At 40.0% G+C, this 19,916-nt stretch overlaps 1 protein-coding gene across 5 annotated transcripts in view; it reads right to left on the bottom strand.

The window, feature by feature from the left end:
- The window catches only part of LOC109320799 (AP-2 complex subunit alpha-2), a 621,923-nt gene that overhangs the window by 21,494 nt on the left and 580,513 nt on the right, over window positions 1-19,916 (bottom strand). For 3 of the 5 annotated variants that reach the window (XM_019551064.1, XM_019551065.1, XM_019551067.1), the window contains exons 3-13: window positions 14,492-14,634; window positions 14,118-14,311; window positions 11,847-11,976; window positions 10,561-10,662; window positions 8,889-8,997; window positions 8,491-8,641; window positions 6,396-6,564; window positions 4,617-4,754; window positions 3,055-3,237; window positions 489-586; window positions 59-290 (exon numbers count right to left, since the gene is read on the bottom strand). In XM_019551064.1, coding sequence (XP_019406609.1) covers window positions 59-290; window positions 489-586; window positions 3,055-3,237; window positions 4,617-4,754; window positions 6,396-6,564; window positions 8,491-8,641; window positions 8,889-8,997; window positions 10,561-10,662; window positions 11,847-11,976; window positions 14,118-14,311; window positions 14,492-14,634 — 1,649 coding nt within the window. The remainder of the gene's footprint in view (window positions 1-58; window positions 291-488; window positions 587-3,054; window positions 3,238-4,616; window positions 4,755-6,395; window positions 6,565-8,490; window positions 8,642-8,888; window positions 8,998-10,560; window positions 10,663-11,846; window positions 11,977-14,117; window positions 14,312-14,491; window positions 14,635-19,916) is intronic. The other 2 variants (XM_019551066.1, XM_019551068.1) reach the window with 1 other exon arrangement.

The following is a 19,916-nucleotide window of genomic DNA, read 5'->3' as shown; positions in this document are numbered from 1 at the left end:
AGACAGCTGGAATATTTATTCCAACGACCCAATCTTCTATATTAAATTTTGTACCTACCAAGATGTCAGTACTAGCTATAGTACTGAGCCTCAGGTACTCAACAGCTCTCTGCTGCAGCTCAACATCAGCATTCTTTAACTGGCTGTCACTGCGCAGTACATCTTGAATGGTGATTTTGATTTCCGGAAAGAGGTTCACGAACTTGATGTAAGTAGACAGAAGGAGCGCACGAGTAGGGACACTGCATAGATGAAACTTGGAGTGTAGCAAGTTGAACTGAATCAGAGGGCTTAAGAGGAAAGTGAAAAAAAAAAAAGCACACAGTTTAGTCTATATTTATAATGCACCACTCAGCATCATTACTTTCTCTAACGTATTTAGAAATGTTTCGTGCTGGTATTTTCAAAGGCTATGAAACAAAGGCATTAAAATTCCAGAATAAGAATGATTTCTGGAATGTCAAGTAATCAGCTTTATGTATTCTCACCTGGATCTTGGATCACCAGCTATTAGATTGCCAAATTCTCCCAGGATGTAGCCACCTACTTTGACCAGATTCTCATGGCAGGCTGGTGCTTGAAGGGCCTGTTAAAGACCACATAGTCAAAACATTAGATGCCAAATTCAAATCAGTGAGCATCGATACAGAGTAGAAATGCATTGTTCTACTGTAGAACAGTGGGCAGAACAGAATCGGCGACACCGAGGGTTGCAGAGTTCATTTGTGACAAGCTTGCCAAAATGACTGGCCCCTAATCTCCTGCTCTGCTTCCTGCCTGATCTCCTCCTCTACTTTGATTCCTTCTTAATCTCCTGCACTGCTTTCTACACCTTGTCCTACATGTCAGTGCTATTAATTCCCTCCCCAATCTGCCACATACACTATACACACACAGGATGCCCATGTTCTTTGTGGCACTCATGCCGCAGGTTGTCCAGGTCTGCTCTACAAAAATAATCACTAGAGTAATGCTGCATTAACTCTTACGAATTCTAAGTATTATCAGAAAAACCATGGTCCTCAAGAGCCTGTCAGGTCAGGGTGGTCCCCCATATGTGCAGTGAATAAAAGTACAGTATAACCTTGTAAGTCCGGCATCCTGGGGGCCTAGCACCTGATGGAAATCTGAAAATTCCAGATTTTTGAAACACTAGCCGCCACTACTGCCTACCTCACACCACCACTCCATGACTACCTGCCACTACCGCCCCCTCCCTCCCCAGGACGTAGAGAGGGGAGCTTGCATGCGCCAGCTCCTGCTGCCATCCACTACTCCACACTGCCGCTCCACATGTAGCCGATGCTCCGGGACTAGCTGCCACTACTCCCCCATGTAGTGTATTTTTTAAAAAGAAGTGCTGGATTTTTGCGAATTCCAGAATTTTGAAAACCGGATTTATGAGGTTATACAGTATATGTAAGCAGGACACAAAATGGCAAACATATTAAGGGAATATTATTTACTGGTAAGTTTTATACCCTTCCATTCTAGAAAACGCAATTCATTGTGTGCTATGGAGCCATCTACTAGAAGAGGTGAGTTCAGGGAAGTTTCTGTTAAGTGAAAGCTTGCCTTCCTAAGACATCTGCAACTCAAAATGAGGCTTGAAAGCAACCTCACACCTCATAGTAATGGGTATTTAAAACCATAATCCTTTCCTGTTACTATCTTAGAAAAACACAAATGCATTGCTTTAGTTTTACTAAATTTCAAGACAAAAAACAGAGGAAGTCCAAATCTTCTTTCTAGCCACAGGTCACAGCTTGCCATCTGAAAGAACCAGAGTTCTGATAAGACCCCTCATTGTGAAGCTGCCAGCTGAGGGTCAAGTCATGGTAATTCAGTGATCCCTTACTATGGCTCTTTGGGAAAGTTCAATAAACTAGGAAGTTCCAATCATCCTGGAGAGCAAGACGGGACAGCAGCATCCTGGGGGCTCCAAAGCAGTGATGTTTCAGACGTATAAGACAGGACAGACTAAAAGGAATGCTTGCTGAACAGGAAACATGTATTGAACCTCAGGCAATATCCACTGGCTCGTCAGGATTAAAAGCCAGCAGCAGCAGAGCCAATAATAGTGACTGCAGCTCTACATTCCCCAGCTGAAACCTCATAATATCAAATTAAATGGTCAGCATTAAAAGGGGTGCTGATCAACTACCAGACCAGTAGCTATAATCTCATGACCTGAAGAGCAACACTTAAAAATTATATGGACTATGTGACGATTCCTACTTGTTTATTTTTATAAACAGTCCCTTACTAGATGGGAACGAAAAGAAAAATGGAAGACAACAGGAAAGTCAAAGTGTAGCCAAAAGGCTAAAAGACTTTAAGATGGAGAGAAGAAAGTTGGGAAGTAGACATTTATCTGATTCTTGCATAAAATGTAAGGCAACAGCTCATGACTGCCTCTATGCTTTCCAGAAGGCAGTACTGTAACATTGTCCTTATACTTTCTCTGGAGTAAGAGGACATGAAAATGCATACTACATTTTAATCCAAGACCCCTTTCATTAAAAGAATATTGTCATCTGCTCCCAAATAAAAAGCAAAAAGACAGAAGGAGGAAATAAAGACATGACCAAGGAGGTTAACCATTTGTTTTACATATGCATAAGCCTTACTTTGTCTAAAAGGACACCTTCTGGTTTCATTCCTGCTCCATTACAAAAAGCAACGAATGACTGATTACAAACAACACTCAGCCATAAGTGGTCAGGACACAAGCCTACTGAAAAACACACAAACTTCTGAAGTAACGCGTAGAAGATCAAGAGCATTGTCTCCATCAGGGAAAATTTAGGATAAAATTCTTCAACTTCAGGATTGTGACAATGCTAATCATACTGAACTGACATGCACTTCAGTTGTGGCAGGGTACTTCAAGCTCCCTCTCCCCTCCTTCCCCCCCAAAAAGAGAAAGACTTTAGTGTTCAGAAGTGTTGTGGGAATGGCTAAAATGAACATTGTCCCAGATAGACAATACTATCTTTCACTCCCATACCAAAGTATGGGGTCATACTAGAAAAGTAAAGTCTTTATTCTTACCTCAAATACGGTCTTGGCTGCATACCCCTGCACATCATCCCTGTTAATCACAATTTGAATGACTCTGTACCACACCTCTTCACTCACGTAGTCTCCAGCGATGCGTATGAGGTTCAAGATTGTATCCACATACCAGGTATAATCCACTGCATATTTCTCAGCTAGAATTGCGACCTTTAGCACCTGATCAAGTAAAACCTGTTAGTTTGGCTACTGTTGTTTTTAAATCTAAGAATAAGGCACTTGTGCCAAAAATTCAGTGTCATTTTTTAAATTTTAGATGGGATTTTCAGACGTTCAAGAACATTTTTACTGATATCAAGGGCAGTTCCAACCAAGAAGCTTAACAGAAAAAAAAAAGAAAAGAAACAAATCACCATGCAAGTTTCAAAAACTCTCATGTATTATCTGAAAGTGCATTTGGTTATACATTCACTAATATGGAAGCACAGCTTGATACCTTTGGGGAGGTGTATATCCTTTATCAGCATTTTCTTTGAGATGATAAAGCTAAAAATTTAAGACTACATTGTCCTTGGATTTGCAAAATTAATTTTACCTAGGTTGCTGATAGCAGAATAGTGCAGTACAATGGGGAATACCTCTGACATTAAGCCAAACTGTTACGGGTAACATGATTAAAGCACTCAGTGAAAAAAGAATTCCAAGAGTTGTCAGGGCTCCAGTTATTGTTTAGTGGGAAAAATCCTTAAAAAGACTTAAGCAGCTAGGAGTGGGTGACAGGTCAAAATAAAAAAGTATTGTATAAAAAAAAAAGAGAGAGTCCTAAAAGACAAATTCAGTGTTACTATCAACTGGTATGTCCTAACCCTGGATGTAGCCTGGGTGTACCTTTGGCGATGCTTCAAGGGCATTTCCATACCTTTGGGGTGCCCTTGTGCCTACGGCATTGGCTCTACATGCAATTCAGATGCAATTTTCCATATTTATGCCTGTATAGATGGTGTTCACCAATATAAAAGAGCAGTAAGACTGAACGCAGCTTGACATTAGTAATATGGTACACATAGTCTCTCAGTATTAGTAAAATAAATTCAAGAAACCATGCAAGACACCCCTTGAACCTCCAGTTTGAGACATTAAACTGTCCACTTAAGACATGATTTGCACAGCTCATTTTCCTTTATGCCACATACAAGGCATTGGTTCCTTAAGACAAGTACTGAGTTGGAACAGTAGTAGTTCCATATTCTGAGCATGTAATGTTTGCAGGCAGCTCTAGAAACAAGGTAGGACTTTACTTAAGTTGCATCTTATCTAACAGAATTGACCTAAACTTTAGTCCATAAAAAAAAGAGGATCTCATGTATACAAGGAGAGTTTCCTTCATGCATTCATGTACTGTTAATACATTATATAAACATATTTAATATTCAGTGTTGCAAGTGGCTCATAGATTCACTTATCCATCATAATAGAGCCACTAAATTATTAGGCCACCTTTCAGTATTTCAGTTTTGCTGCCTTGGAAATATATCTTTGCTAGAGGTTATACAACAGCCAACCCTACAAGATTAGGGGAGGAAGTACAGTTGACTCACAATTTCTTCTCTAATGGAATAATCAGCAGTCTCCAAGTAATTCAGCATTTCGGCCACAATCTGCTGGGCATTGCTTCGGTCACACATGGCATAGAGGAGGTCTACTGCTCTCTGTCGTACGCTCACATCTCTTTCAGTCTGAGAGAGAAACCAAAGCCAGGGTGGTCACCCATAGTAGGAGTGCTTAAGAGAACTCATGATAGGCACAAGAATGCAAACTGATTTCAGCTCATATATGCAGAATGGAAGCAACACAGCTTCCATGTTTAAATTAAGAATCTGTTTTAACCGCCCAAACAAACGAAACAATCCTACTGAAGGCACTTGCACAGTAAGTTCATTTTGCCTCCAAGAACCTAACACTGTATTCGATGCATAGTAATTAGCTGCTTGTTTCATTCCCATTGCCAGTCTTTTGAAGAAGAGGTCAGTTGAAACCTGTGGTGTTTGTTAGACCAGATTTAACCAAAAATTCACGTGAAATGAAATAACTGAAAAGAGTTTCTCTGCTCTTTTTCACAAGAAAAAACTAGTGACTGAAGAATGGAAAGCATAGCATACAATGAAAACAGAACTAGAGAAATTCACTCTGCATATTCAGTAAAGAGAGTTTATTTACCCAACCTGCACTGCAGCCCTGAGAAGCTCCAGCTTTTACTTCCACAAGACACTGCTGCACTGGTTAGCCAGAGCTCATCAAATCACTGATTAGAGGAGCTGCACCCTTTGAAGTAAAACTAGACCAGCTGATCCTTATCTTGTGGCAGGTTGTAGGCCACCCAGATTCTATCCATATTTCACTAGTAAGGTATTATGGAGAGTACTGGTATTTAAAACTTGAGGGTAGTGGTCCCCATTACTTTTGCTTAATACAAGATTCTGAGTCCAAAACACCTTAAGAGGCACCAGTAAACTTGTTCTGATAAACACCTCAGATGAATTAATTATCTGGAGGTTCACTCAAGACAAGTTCACTACCTACATAAGTGTAGTTAACTGCATGAAGAGCACACGTCAGTGCGCAGCACGAAAAAAAAAAAAACTTGCCAGCCCCACTGAGAACCTGGAGCAAGGATGGAATGGAGGCATTACTGCACACTGGAAAAAAATTCCACCTGCAATTGCTAATGTGCTCACAGACCCATTGCAATTGTTCCCATATTTGTTTATTACTTAAGTGAAATATTGCAGTTCCTAGTCTTGATGGAAGGTACCTCCAAGGTCTGAAATAGCCTGCCATCGGAGGTGGTTCAAGCACCTACGTTGAACACCTTCAAGAGAAATTTGGATGCTTATCTTGCTGGGATCCTATTACCCCAGCTGACTTCCTTCCAGCCCTAATGTCTATTAAATCTAATATTACATGCTGAAATCTACGTTGGGGTTTACAGTTGGTCAATAAAACAAGAGGTGCTCATTCTCCTTTGCTAGACTGCTTGTGCACTGTGGACTTACTACTTCTACTACTACATTATAACCAGTCATATTACTGATCAGCCCCCAACAAGTTTTTCTGCATGCATGTGGTGGGAGAATGCATTTACTTTGTAAAGGCTTGAATCCTACTAATTGTGTCAAACAGACATTTTGGAACTTCTAAGCTAATGGTAATGTTACAACTCAAACAACTAATCCACTTAACCAATTGTTATTACAAATGACTCCAGTCTTTAGTTCATCTCTCAATCAACAGCAATGACAATCAACTTGGCTAGTTATTCCAAGCAGATCCAGCTGAAACTGAAGCCAAACAAGGTATTTTAAACTCTTGATACTTACTTTCAGTGCATTGATGACTGTTTCTATGTGAGTTTTCACAGCCTCATGGGAAAATTCAGAACTGGCAAGTGTGCACATGCTTTCCAGTGCTAGGTAACGCAGATTAGTTTCCCGGTGCTGTAAGAATTGACCTAGCTGGTTACAGGCACGGACTAGCAAGTTTGGCTCACTGCACAGAACAAAAAAGAGCAACAAAGCAAAGTTTGAAAACACTAGATAATTCAGAATACTGTACACACTACTTGTGGGATAGCTACATGAGAAGTGGCTTGTGTCCTTCGGAACTGATGGTTTGTAACCTCTCTCACTGCTGGAGAGTTTAGGTCAAATACTGGAAGAGAGTCTGTAGGCCCTTCCACAGCCTGAAAGACGAGTGAAATTTAGGAAAAGCCCAGAACTACAGGTGCGAGTTATGGCAGGGGTTGTTTCTCAACACCTGATGAATCAAACACTCCAAAATCCAGATGACACCATCTATTAATATTATTCCAGTCCTGTCATATCTGGCTATCCCTAACAAAGCAACCAATTCCTTGCACTATACAGGTACATACCCTTATTTATTCCTCCTCTCACCCATGTAGGTGATGCAAAACAAATTTCTCTCTACCTTAGGTTAACTTTTTAGGCATAAACTAGGTATTCTGTTCTCTCCTTTAATCTAGCTGTTCTTTTAAGACCCCATTTCCTCCTATAGAAAGTCACCACACTTTAAAAAGGTACTTTGCTTGTCCCACCACTAATTCCATTCTATATGCTGTGCTTGGTTCTGTCTTGCCTGCATTGCCCATTCTATTAAAAAAAGGGTTGCTTTTACCACCAAGTAAATGCAAAGAAAAGACAAGTCAAATAATGTTTTAACAGTAATTATGGTATAGGAAACCAGTAACTTGGTGAGTTTTTAATATTTTCAAAATGTAAGTGCTTAGCCATGCACCTTTAAGGTTAGTGTTGAGAACTTGCAGTGAAACAGGAGCCTAATGTTCAGAGCCCTACTCTGCATCAGTTTTAGTAGAACACCAGCTTCCAAAATACTTCAGCCGGAAATTAAAGTATCAACTTCTTCACATTTCCTTGAAAACTCATTTCCAAAGTGGACCAAAAGATCATTGTTCTAAAGGCCAGAGATCTGTATGACTGCAAGAAGAAAGCTGAGGTTTAACAGCGATTTTTCTCCTCTTATCCCAAACAGCCCCATTACAGATGGCCAGAAGAGCCACAAAAATTCACTGCTGATAGTATAGAACTGCATTATGACTACACACTCAAAACATGGAGCAGTGGATCTAGAGTTATTAAACAAAGGTGCTGCCACCAAAATAAGTAGTGCATCTCTAAAGTATGAATTATTTGTAGACTACTCTGACTGAACAAGAAATAGCCCCAAGACATAATATAGCCCCTATTCTACGAAAACTTCACTGTCCCCATAACTTTAAAAACTGATTTTAAAATTTTAAATTTTAAAAGCTGTCAAGTACTATGGTATAGTAAGCAGTCCAGATGGGATCACTGTTTATCGAGTTTATCCTAGAAATTTATTCTAAAGAATTTTATCTAAACTAAACTAATACCCCGAAAACAAACCTACTGCTACACAAAAACGCAGCTAGTGGATCAGAATTTTTTGCCGTGTTATGACAGCAGATAGAAAACTGCACTTTTCACAGCCCCTATCATGCAACACTCAACTTGTAACAAGTCACAGGAGGGATTTCAACAAATGATTACAGCTGTACACCAAATGCAACTGAACAGTAAAAGCTAAAAAGCAAGTAATTGACAGTTTTTACAAAGTGAGCATGCAATACAGTTGACTGTACATACATCACAAGTATTAGAAAACAAATACATTAATAAGCAAAGTTAAAAACAATGTTAGCCAAGGAATACGTTTAGTGTAACTAGATTTTACGTTGCTATAGTAAAACATGGAAGAACACAGTAATAGAGCACTTTAGGAGCTGTAAACTTTCAGAAAGATCTTAACAGAAAACAAACCTTACATTTTATGGTCTAAAAAAATTAAAACACAAAAATCCTTAACTTCACTAGCTAAAATCCTTGCATCAAGAACAGCAGAATTAGAACTCACCTGTCATGATGTATAATTAGGCTTATTGCCTCAAACAGCACAGCATTCTTTGCATTTGAGTGCTGCACTTTCTTTGACTTTGGGGGTTCTTGAGCTTTGTTTAGAATAGTTTCCAAGCATTCTGTAAGACGACCTCGAACAGCAGGGTCTTCTGGAGGAAAGAAAAACGGTTAAAACCGTTGGACAACTTTGTTTTGCTTATCTGAAGACATGGATATCCATCACACCTATTTTTCCAATTCAAAGAATAAAATAGTGTTTGACAATTTTACCCAGTGTGGCAAGACAGCAGAAGATTCTAAATTTTCTGAATTCTGGAATTAAGTTCACAACTACCCAGGTGGTCTTTGGACATACAGTAAAATTATGCAGTGCAGGCAACTACAAAACTACATTACCTGGCGGTGGATAGCATTGTAACAGCCTCAGCAGCTTGACAGACAACCAAGGAGCAGGGACAAAATAATAGGTATAATCCTGAAGATCAGTAGATGCAGAAGTCACAATCTGCAAAAGCAAGTAGTTCATATCTATGAAGACATGTTCATAAGCATTTTAGTAATTACTAAAAAGTGGGTACCTCAACTCAGACAAATTTAAGGTGTGACAAAACTTTTATGCATAGTTGTAAACTAGCGTTGATGTGACCTTGCAAGGACCATTTGCTCTCTGGAAAAAAGTCGAACTCAACAGCCGTGGAGTAAAGACTAAAATACTGGGCTTCAGTTGTCTCGTCAGGCTGAACTATGTAACCCATCTGAAGTGGCATTTACAGTATATGGCAAAAGCTGGGGTTCTTACCCTATGGAGTAGGGAATTTTAGAATTATATTGCTTTGTCCCTCCGGTCTGTTAGTTTGGAATGCAGTTTTAGAAACAGGTCTCAAGAGTTCCCTCTAATGAAATTGTTCCGTGTATCTATATGGCAACAGGATTTTTCTTCAGTAAAAGATATTAGTCTTTCGTAAGACAGGATTTTTTTTATTTTAGAAACATTGATAAAGCTGGGGGTGGGGAAGTGAGGAATAAATAAAGGGCTTCTGTCTAGCACAACAGTTCCCAAGCCAGGGTGCACAGGCACTGCCACAAGATCTTCTGAAGTGTTCTGTAAGGCATAAGGAGATGAGCACAGGCTCAGGTTCTTTTCTTCCTGGCCAGCGCTCTACTCTACTGCAAGGACATAAGCATTGTAGTAAGTTAGTTTGTGAAATGGGGCACTGCTTAAATTCACAAGTTATAGAGGGATGCCTCGAGTTAAACAAGGCTGAGCATGTTCAGCAGCTCTTATTAGCTTCTAGGCCTGCAAATTTACCTTGCCAAAACTGAATCTGAAGTACCGTTAAAAAAAAGGGAAAGTATTTGTCAACATGGAGCAAACAGTAATTCCAATGAGACTGCCCACTGCCAGCAATTGCTTGACAGCTTCTTCCACTGTTATTCCTCAATTGAGCCACACCTTTAGACCAATGTTCCAAGAGCTCCGATTTTAAGTAACAGAATAAAAAGGGTATGCCACTAATTCAATTTGTTAAATTTATATATCAGCATGTGCGCCTTCAGCCATTTAGGTGAAACAAAATTAAAAGAAAACTTGAAAAGGATGTTTATCTAATGACGAGTAAAAAGAAATGAATACAAAGAAAGCCACAAGTATTTCAGAAAAAGAATCATTCTAAGATCTTTTAGACCTGAATTAGGACAACAGCTAGACCAATTGGGTCCTGATCCCTACTTGGGGCTCCTTGGTGAAAGACACCTCTAACAAACTTATACTGGGCTCTCTTGAAAAAGGGACACATCAGACAAGATGGATAACTTGATTCTACAGAAGCAGGAACTGACCAACAGTGAAGCCATCTGCACAGGCTGAGGCTGAGCAAGGGCAGCCCAAGTCAGCCAGTTCAGTCACATGCTCCACCACATAGGATATCTTCCTCTAAGCCAGAACTGAAATTTAGCATTATTGTTTCTGCCAGTTCCATTTAGTTCATGGTCCTAAAAAGAACTGGTCTACAAAATTAGGCAGACAGCCTCAATCATTTAATCAGCATTGCTGCTTAATGCTACTTACTCTGCTTAACCTAGATACTGCCAAAGAGACTGAAGTTTTAAACTCTTCTGGGTTCTTCTGTGCCAATGTGGTAATCAGACTGGTAGCTGCAGTAACCACACCCTACAAGACAGACAAAAAAAAAAAAAAAAAGAGAAGTTTTTGATCCAGGAGAGAGCATTAAGAGCCTTAACCCCCACCCCCCCCAAAAAAAACACAAAAAACCAGAAACACCAACTAAACAAACTTACTTCAAATAAAACATATTATAGAGGCACTTAAGTTACCACCCCCCCACAAGGCCCCAACGTTGGGTCATCCTCCCCAATGCCAGAGCAGGTCCATTAATATCCACCTCTTAAATTTCTAGGGTACTGGCTCTGTTCTGGGCTAGAGACCTTTAGTGGCCTTTTCCAGAATGCCTTGCTTGGTGTTCAGCCGTTCTGCTAAGGACAAGCCACCCCAAAAAAGGTAAGAGAAACTTACTAACTTGGAAAAAGAGTCTGAATGGTAAAACAAATGCATATTCAGGAAAGAAAGCGTATACAAGAGAAGAACACAGTCGGGAAGGATCCATCCTACTTTGAAAAAAGAACCATGGAAAAGACTTATCAGGAACCTTCCTCAGATGCTTTACAGCTGGTTTGTAATAAACATTATGTCTGTGCTTTACTTGTCATGAAACAAGACATTCCTACTGTTTAAATATTGACCATCACTGCAACTAAAGTATTCCAATTTTCTCTGCCTTAGTACAGATTTAAACTGCCTATGAGGAATATGGGTTTGGGTTTAGTTACCATGTACACAAAAGGAACAAATTTTCCCCCTTTCCGATACTGGATGGATGACATTTCCAGAATTTCAAAACACTGTCTTTTTCCTATACTGACAATAGATCTTTAAACTGCAACCCTCACAGTATTGGGACAAAATGCATCTTTCACATGCATTTTTATTAAAATCATTAAGGAATATATTTTACCAAAAACCAGAGGGGAAGAGACATGCACAAAAGTACCAACCGCTAAGTTACATCTAAAACGGCCAAGTCTAGATATAGCTGCATTTATAAAACTGGCACAGATGGCAACTAAGAAAGGAGACCACAGGATAGCTTGTCCCCCCCACCCCGAAAAACACTGCTGCCAATCTATGCTGCATTCAAAAGCTATGTATGTAGATTATGGATTGATTTATCAAAGTTTTATTCAACACTTAAGACCGATTTCTACTCCAATGCCTGGGATGGAAGTTGAGGGAGCTTGGGTGATATAGAAGAAAGATATACATATTGCTAAGTTTACCAAGTGCTGGTCATTGAGAAGATGCACCACCCTAGATGTCCAGTCTCCCATGGGAACAAGGTCAGGAGAAGTTCGGTATAAACGGAGCAAGCATAAAGCAGCGCTCTGCTTCACACTATCCATGGTGTCTCTGCAAAACACCACCACCACATTTCAGCCCACATCAGAAGTTATGGTACTACATAACAGACCAGCAGCATAAGGCTGAACTTTACATAAACTAAAAACAGTTACCAGAAACCAAACAAGAATAGGAAGTGAAGAGGATTATTTAAAATGCAAGCTTTCTATGCTCTGATATTAGTTAAATATTTTTGTTTAAATGGTTTTAAAATCTGTCACAAAGCAGACTGAATGAGTTGGTTAGCTTTATTAACTGGTATAACAACTTCATCTGTATCCTCAAATGAAAGATGCTTTGGCACTTTATGCCTTACTTCAAGAAAAGGAGCAAGAATCCACAACACAGGACAAGATACAAGTATACCAAATAAGTTCTAACCTTTCCTAAAAGGGAATATAGGTCATGCACCTAGATTAAAAAGGGACAAGTATGTGATGCTGGATCCTCAAGTGAAGCTTTCATATAAAGATGAAAACTAACTAAACACTTTGGGCACTCAAAAAGGGTGTTGAGTACACTGCAGTTCGGCAGACACCACACCTAGCTTTACATCTAGCTAACTTGGGCATCTTCTGTTGTCTAACACCAGCAACACAGAGCTCAGTGAAGATTGGGTTCTGTGCTGCTGCAGTAAAACTACTATAAATAATCAAGTTAGCCAATTGTACATATTCCCCAGCTAGCTTTACACTGTTGTAACTGCTGTGACCAGGGGTCCAGGTTTTCCATTGGTCACAGAAAAATACTTTAAAAATAGAGTCCAGCCCTGAAGAATTAGGAAATATTACATTTAGTGGACCACACAGCCTTGTTTTTAATTACATCCAAAAACTGTAAGTTGTATGATCACATGCTATTCCACCCACCCCCTCCCAAATCGTGCATGAGTGTGTACACAATCCTTGTTCACCCTATGCCCTGAACGAGGCAAAAGGCAGAGTTAAATGCTGGATGGCAAGTATTCCTGGTATTTCCCAACTTGAGGGCTTGACAGTTAAAAGATTGAAAATATTGCATAAGAACTAAATTGCAACCATGTTATAAAAGGAGGAGTGAGTAGCAACATACCAATGTGTGAGAACCTTTATGTACTGTAACCAATTTAGTGTTTATAGAATCTAGACTTAAACTAGTTTCATAGCCCAAGCCTTAAAAAAAAAAAAAAAGTCACATGGGCATAAGTGGAGTCCTGGGATCTTAATTGCTACATATTTAGTGGTAAGGAATTCCAATCAGATAAACCCAAGTTTGGCAGTTTCATCAGGGCATTTTTGGACCAAATAGAAGAAAGTCTTTTAGATATTTCACTAGGTCAGATTTGCAAATACAGTAGCATGACATTCCTATGTATATGTAGATAGTATAGGTAGATTCTGGAAGACACCAAGACATACTCTGCAAGGTAATACCATCTTCCTAATGAGAACAAACAAAAAGTTTATGATGGGTTTTGTTTAAATAAGGAAAACTAGTTTAAACATGGCATTTTCAGATCTATTAACTGCCAATTTTGTATGCTTTGCATAAGTGGAAAAATAGAAAAAAAAAGGGGCAGAGCTAGAGTTTACACCCAAAATAGAAATTCACACACACTTGAACACTTCACCGTTTTGTTCACTGCCATGCATATCTGAAAAGAAAAAATTTGGTCAGTGCCCAAGACTGTCAAAAGATCAACTGAAAACATGTCAGCTAAGTAGCATTAAAGTATAGGCAGACAAGAAGTTACACGTCTGCATTTACTTTCAGGGACTTAATCTAGCAACCTGATTTTCAACCCGTGTTAAGTATCTTCAGTTATTGGAAAATGTATGCGTGTACAAGCAACCCTTGCTTAGCGCTCTTAACTGGTTCCTGAAAAACCAAGTGTTAAGCAAAATAAGCATTAAGTGGGTCGTTAAACACTTTCAGTTTCAGGATGATAACCACAAGCGTTATAATGAAACTCAATGAGCGCTATGTGAAATCAGGCATCAATTTAAAGCAAGCGTTACAGCGATAGCGCCAAGCGAAACAGCATTAAGTAGGGCTTGTTTGTATATATACACACACCTCAGCCACCTGCCGAAACAGATTTAGATGATTAGTGAGGCCAAGTTAAACAAATAGTTAGTACTTTGTATAGCTCTTTCAAATTCAGTACCTACCCAGCAACAAGTATTTTTGGAATTTCTCCAGCAAATGCTTCTGCCATCTCCCGACTACCCACATTGGCAATGCAATGCAAAGCTAATCCCATAAAGGTGGGGTTGCGGCTGGCCAGATCATTCTTGATTGCATTGTTTATCAAGCGAATGAGTTCACTGTTAGAGTTCACCAGAACAGAGATGAAGAGATATCCCTGTGCATCAGAAAAGGGACAAGGGGGGGGGGGGAAAACAAAACAAAAAAAACCCAAACCACAAGTTAAGTTTGATACTCCTGACCTCGGCAGCTAAGCACATGAAAGCAAGACAGGTTAGACTAGGCAGTATGAAACATCTATGAGACTCTTTCCCCTCTTCAGGAAGAATTTACTCACAATCTGTTTCTCAGTATATCTGTTTGAGCTCAGCAGGTTCACAGCTTCCATGTGACCAAAGTCAATATCATGGCCCAGGAGGAAGATGAAAAGGAGCTTGCAGACATACTTTTTCTTACTGTAGCCATCCAGCGCCTTGTCACCTAGTGAGCAGAAACCATAGTTGAGAAATCAATGCCAGAATGAACAACCTAAAAGTTGTTTACTCAGGCACTTTCCCATATAAAAACAGCGTTCTTTGTAAAATGTATACAATAAGGTAATCTCTGAAAGCATGCTTAAAATGCACATTTTTTTAGTATTAGTTCTTACAAATCTACAGAAAAAGCTTACATTATAAAAATTAAGTACAAGCACCTATTAAAGGGTTAATGAGTTTGTTTGTTTTTTAACCAGGCTTAGTACCAGTGCTTCCATGACTGCCATAAAAGTAATGACAATTGTTTCAGTATTTCCAATCCAGCCACTGGCACATTTAAAAAATGAAAGAACTAATGATTAAAATAGGAAATCCAATGGTCAAATGGACTATTCCACCCATACAACAGAAGTACTACAGAGCAATTAAAGCAGGGGTGTCAGACTCATCCAGCCCAATAAACCAGATGAGGGTCTCTAGGCCAGATCTGGCTGTGCCAAAGCTAGTGGGCATGGCTGATTAAGCAGGACACTGAATACACAGCACTCCGTACGTCCAGCCCCTGCACCACAAGCAGCAGATGCCAGCCTTACTACAGGACTTGCACTATAGCCAGCTCAGGAGCAACAACCACTACCTGCAGCTCAAGGGGCTAGCACAGATGTCCCACTCAGCTGTCCTCAAGCATTGGCTCCGGGGCTGGTCAGGATCAGGCCACAGGCTCTCAACATGTGCCAGTCAGTACACAGGGTTATCTGGGAGAGTACCAAGTTCAGCATGCAACCTGTGCTGGCCCTTTGTGCTGCAAACACTGCCCACAGCTCCAGGTTCAGTGTACATGCTCCAGACAACACAAGCCCTGGAGTGGGGCTGGACCAAGTAGCACTGGGGGCTGGCATGGGGTACACAGTGTATGCAACACCCCACCAGACAGGCCAGTGCACTGGCTCCAGCACAGGCCGATCCAGACCGGCCCCAGAGCCAGTGCGCAGAGTTGGTCCAGCATGGGCACTGCAAACAACGCCCATCCCACCTGAGTAACAACCGTGGCACTCTGTCCAGCCAACACAGGAAAATGGCACAGCATGCAGCACATGATCATAAGCTGGATCCAGCCTACAAACTGTATGTATGTTTGACACCCTTGATTTAGTCCACTTAAAACGGCTTTTAGAAGGCAGCACCTCCAACTGATGAAAAATGAAAACAAGATACCCGTGATGTTAGTGACATCCCACTATACAAAAAACAAAACCACCCCCCCACAACCTCAAACCCAAGACAGGCCTATGTTCCTGACATGCAGGTATATGATCAGAGCCTGAATAAAAAATTCAAATACTTGCTTATATCCCACTGAAATATTTTTATTCTGGATGAAGATTATGAATAGTCACCAGACTGACTTCCAGTTCTTCTACATACATATTTTTTATTAGTTTCACAGCACTTACTTCAATGTAAAAATGAAGGTCATTTGCCAATCCTAGTCATTTCAATATTAGGAAGGCACAATCTAAGCCAATCGAAAAAACAAGTCCACCAATTTGTGTGAAAAAAGCAGAGAATAGCCTAATCATAAACACATTAATGCCCCTTACACTGTCATTTAGCCTCAGCTTACCTGTTTGCAGCTCGAAATACCCTGCATTTTTAATTCAGAGCACGTAGCTTCTGATAACAGCCTGGAGGTCAGCAGACCTGAAACTGAATGGGTGCTGCTAACTGCAGAGCCATGATGGCTGAAGACAAATTTGCTGTCTGATGCCTATACTACATACTTGATCCCAGCCTTTAAGAGGTCATATCTCGGCCCTACCTCAAGCAATTTCCCAACTGCCAAACGAGCCCAATTTGTGCAGTTTTGACTATGTTTCTACAGGCAACAACTACCCATTTTGCTTTGTTATCACAGCCTGTGCATTAAAAGAACTGGTAACCCAAAGCAATATTAAAACTATAAAAACTCATTAGATGATTTGTACGTCCCCAGTTCAAAGTCTCCAAGGCTATTGATTATTCCAGAAATCATGTTTACACAGGACCTCAAAAGGGCATCTCAGGGTACCATAGCACCCAGTTGAGAATCCACTGTAGTAGCCACCTTGACAGCTGCATGAAGCAAGAGAACTTTAAAACTCAAAGTTAACAGGCTTAAGGCAAGCTTATCATGATTTCATTGAGTGGTTCCTCTTGTAAGTATTTAGAAACTAGATGCCCAATGAAATTGAGTCACGATATCCAAACACTACATATTCACGCAAGGAGAGTTCAAAACCTAGACGTGCAAAATAACCCGTGTATGTTCACCCATTGGAACAGGAAAGCAGTCATCTTATCACTTGAAAGATTTAAGATGCGACTTCCAAATATATTCCAGTTGCATACAGTTACTAAAAGATTATAAAATTGACCCCTCTAGCCTTAATTTTTTTTTTTTTTTTAAAAAAGAGGCTGACATGCAAACCAGCTGAAAAAGTCTTACAGTACAGCTTAGTAGGCAGATATTGTTCATAAGGTCTCTTATAGCAGTAAGAAGTGACACTGAACTGATAAGTACAGGGATGAAACTAGCAATCACATGTGAGAAACAAGACCTTAGGGTGGTGAATTATAGTCTAAAAACAGGAGTCAACTTTAAAATTAACATAGCTCAGTCCTAAAGAAGGCTGGAGGGGACAGTCATTACATATTATGCCACTAGAGGGCACATTCTCATACTTATTAAACTAAACCAAAACACAACCCCTTTTTTGTGCATTTGGCAGGCCACATGAAAACAAACAAGCCTCTTCACAGACTGGATTTGAACCACAAACTGTAGACTGCTGACCCCTAGTCTAAAGCGGTCTATGGTTAATGCAGTGGTTACTTTGTACCTTACTATGAAGGCTAGTCTCCACTTCTAAATAGCTAGTCAAAGCCCAAAACTCTGCACTGCATGGTTGCTAAAGCACTCAGCATTATATGAGGTTCAAAAGGCACAAAGTGTTATGGGGTTTCCCATTCTATGTTAGGTTTGTTTTACTAAAAGAGGGTGTGCTCAGAGAGAGATTTGCCTTTTCCTTGTAATAGAAATTTTGAAAATTTAGATCATTAGTGTTTTCTGTCCCCATTTTCTTTTGTACTATATGCAGCAAGCAGTGCAACCTGAACAACACAGACAAATTCGTTGCACACCAAGCAAATTTGTTCAGAGGATTTACTGGTAAAGAGAAAAACATCATGGAGTTTTGGTCATTACTACTTCCTTCCCCTTCCAGGCCTTAAGGAATCGGATGATCAGACAGAGCTGATTTCTTAAGAGTTTAGTCAGCATAACACCATTTCAGAGGAATCAGCTATTCAAAAGGCTGTGCATGCTTGTCAGCTATTTTAGGCTTCAGAGTAAAACATCTATATATCCGTCAAATCAATGACTACTTCTTTATGATGGGCACTGTCGGCCAAGGTAGTATTACGTGGACTGAAGTCTTAAGTGTTCAAAGATGTGGGATTTCCAGAAAATTTTGAATTGAAAAATTTTCCAACGCCCTACATAGAGCATGATCTGATTTAGCATGTTTGACTTTTATTTAGTAAACAAAACTAAAATTAAAAGGAGTGCCCCCATGTAAATTATATCCGAATAGCCACAAGTATTTGAACTGAAATATTTGATTAGGCAAAAAATTAAATACAGCACACTTAATATTGTTTAAATGTTATATTCAAACATTTAAAATTCAAAAGTTTTATTTGGAAAGAAATTATTTTTTATTGGGAAACTTGTAAAAACAAAGTCAATACACAATACCATGCACTTCCCTTTCAGTGTTTGTTTACCTTTAAGGAAAAAAACGAAGGCACTGAGAACTGTTGACACTAATTTTAGCACACCAAAGAACTGTGCGTGATATGCCATGCTTTGGTTTTGATTTGACCTGTACAGTCAATTAGTTGAATTCATAACTTGATTTTTGGTTTGGATTGTACAAGTGTATTTACCTTCCTGTTTACAAATCAATAAAACACATGCATTTCTCTCACACACTTCCTAGGGATAAGTCACCTGAAAAATATCAATTACAATTTTGAAACTGCCAAGCTTGCCTAATATATTGGCATCCATTCATTGTTACTAATCAATTTTATGAAAAAAAACATTTTAGAAGCAGAAAAATTCCCAGAAAGATTTTCTGCCCGGCATCTCTGGATGTGTTACACTATTCCTAAAAGCCTGATTCCCTGCACATGCTTAGACTTCACTGGTCATTTTTGGCCTGTTGATTAACTACTTACTGTATGCTAAACAGATTTAAAAAACAAACAAACAAACTTTGGTGCCTAAATTTAGGTTAATAAAATCTGTTTGGAAATTAAGAAGTGGACCTGATTTCCTGAAGTACCAAGAATATTCATCGATAGCCAGGCCATTTATTTTGATGTCCAGACGCTTAAAACTTCAGGGTCTTAAGCTACAAAGATTCAGAAGCCATTTGTACAAGTGATCAGCTGCATCAGAGCTGCTGCTTGTAGTCACTGGAGTTTATTTTCAGAATACTTAGCCTACAAGACACAAACCCATACTACCTCAGCAACTGCAGCCAGAAGTCTGGATGGACGCTTTTGCCAAATGATGGAAGGGACTTCAGGAGGTCATCTAGTCCAGCCCCCTACTCAAAGCAGAACTATCCCCAATTAGATCACCCCAGATCTTGAAAACCTCCAAGGATGGAGCTTCTACCTTCTCTCTGGGTAGCCCGTTCCAGTGTTTTACAACCCTCCTGGTAAGAAAAGCATTCTTCCTAATATCCAACCTAAACTTCCCATGCTGCAACTTGAGACCACTGCTCCTTGTTCTCTCATCTGCCACCATGGACAACAGTCCAGCTCCATGACCTTTTAACCCCCACTTCAGGTAATTGAAAGCTACTGTGAAAGCCCCCTCCCCCACATTCTCCTCTCTCCAGACTAAATAAGCCCAGTACCCTCAGTCTTTCCTCATAAGTCATGTCCCCCAACCCCCTCACCATTTTTGTAACCTTCCACTGGACTCTCCAATTTATCCACATCCTTTCTGTAGTGGGGGGGCCCAAAAATGAACACAAGACTCCACATGTAGCCTCACCAGTGTTGAAGAAGGGAATGATCACTTCCCTTATCTACTGACTACACACCTACCAGTGCAGCCTAGTATATCTTTACCTCTCTTTCAAAGGGCACGCTGCTGGCTCATATTCAGCTTATTGTCCACTGTAACCCCCAGGTCCTTTTCTGCAGAGCTGCTGCCCAGCCAGTCAGCCC

The sequence above is a fragment of the Crocodylus porosus genome, unplaced genomic scaffold (genome assembly GCF_001723895.1).
Source record: "Crocodylus porosus isolate Cpor-Errol unplaced genomic scaffold, CroPor_comp1, whole genome shotgun sequence".
Classification (NCBI taxonomy): domain Eukaryota; kingdom Metazoa; phylum Chordata; order Crocodylia; family Crocodylidae; genus Crocodylus; species Crocodylus porosus.
Note: the sequence above shows the minus strand (reverse complement) of the source record. Positions and strands in the feature narration are given on the sequence as shown.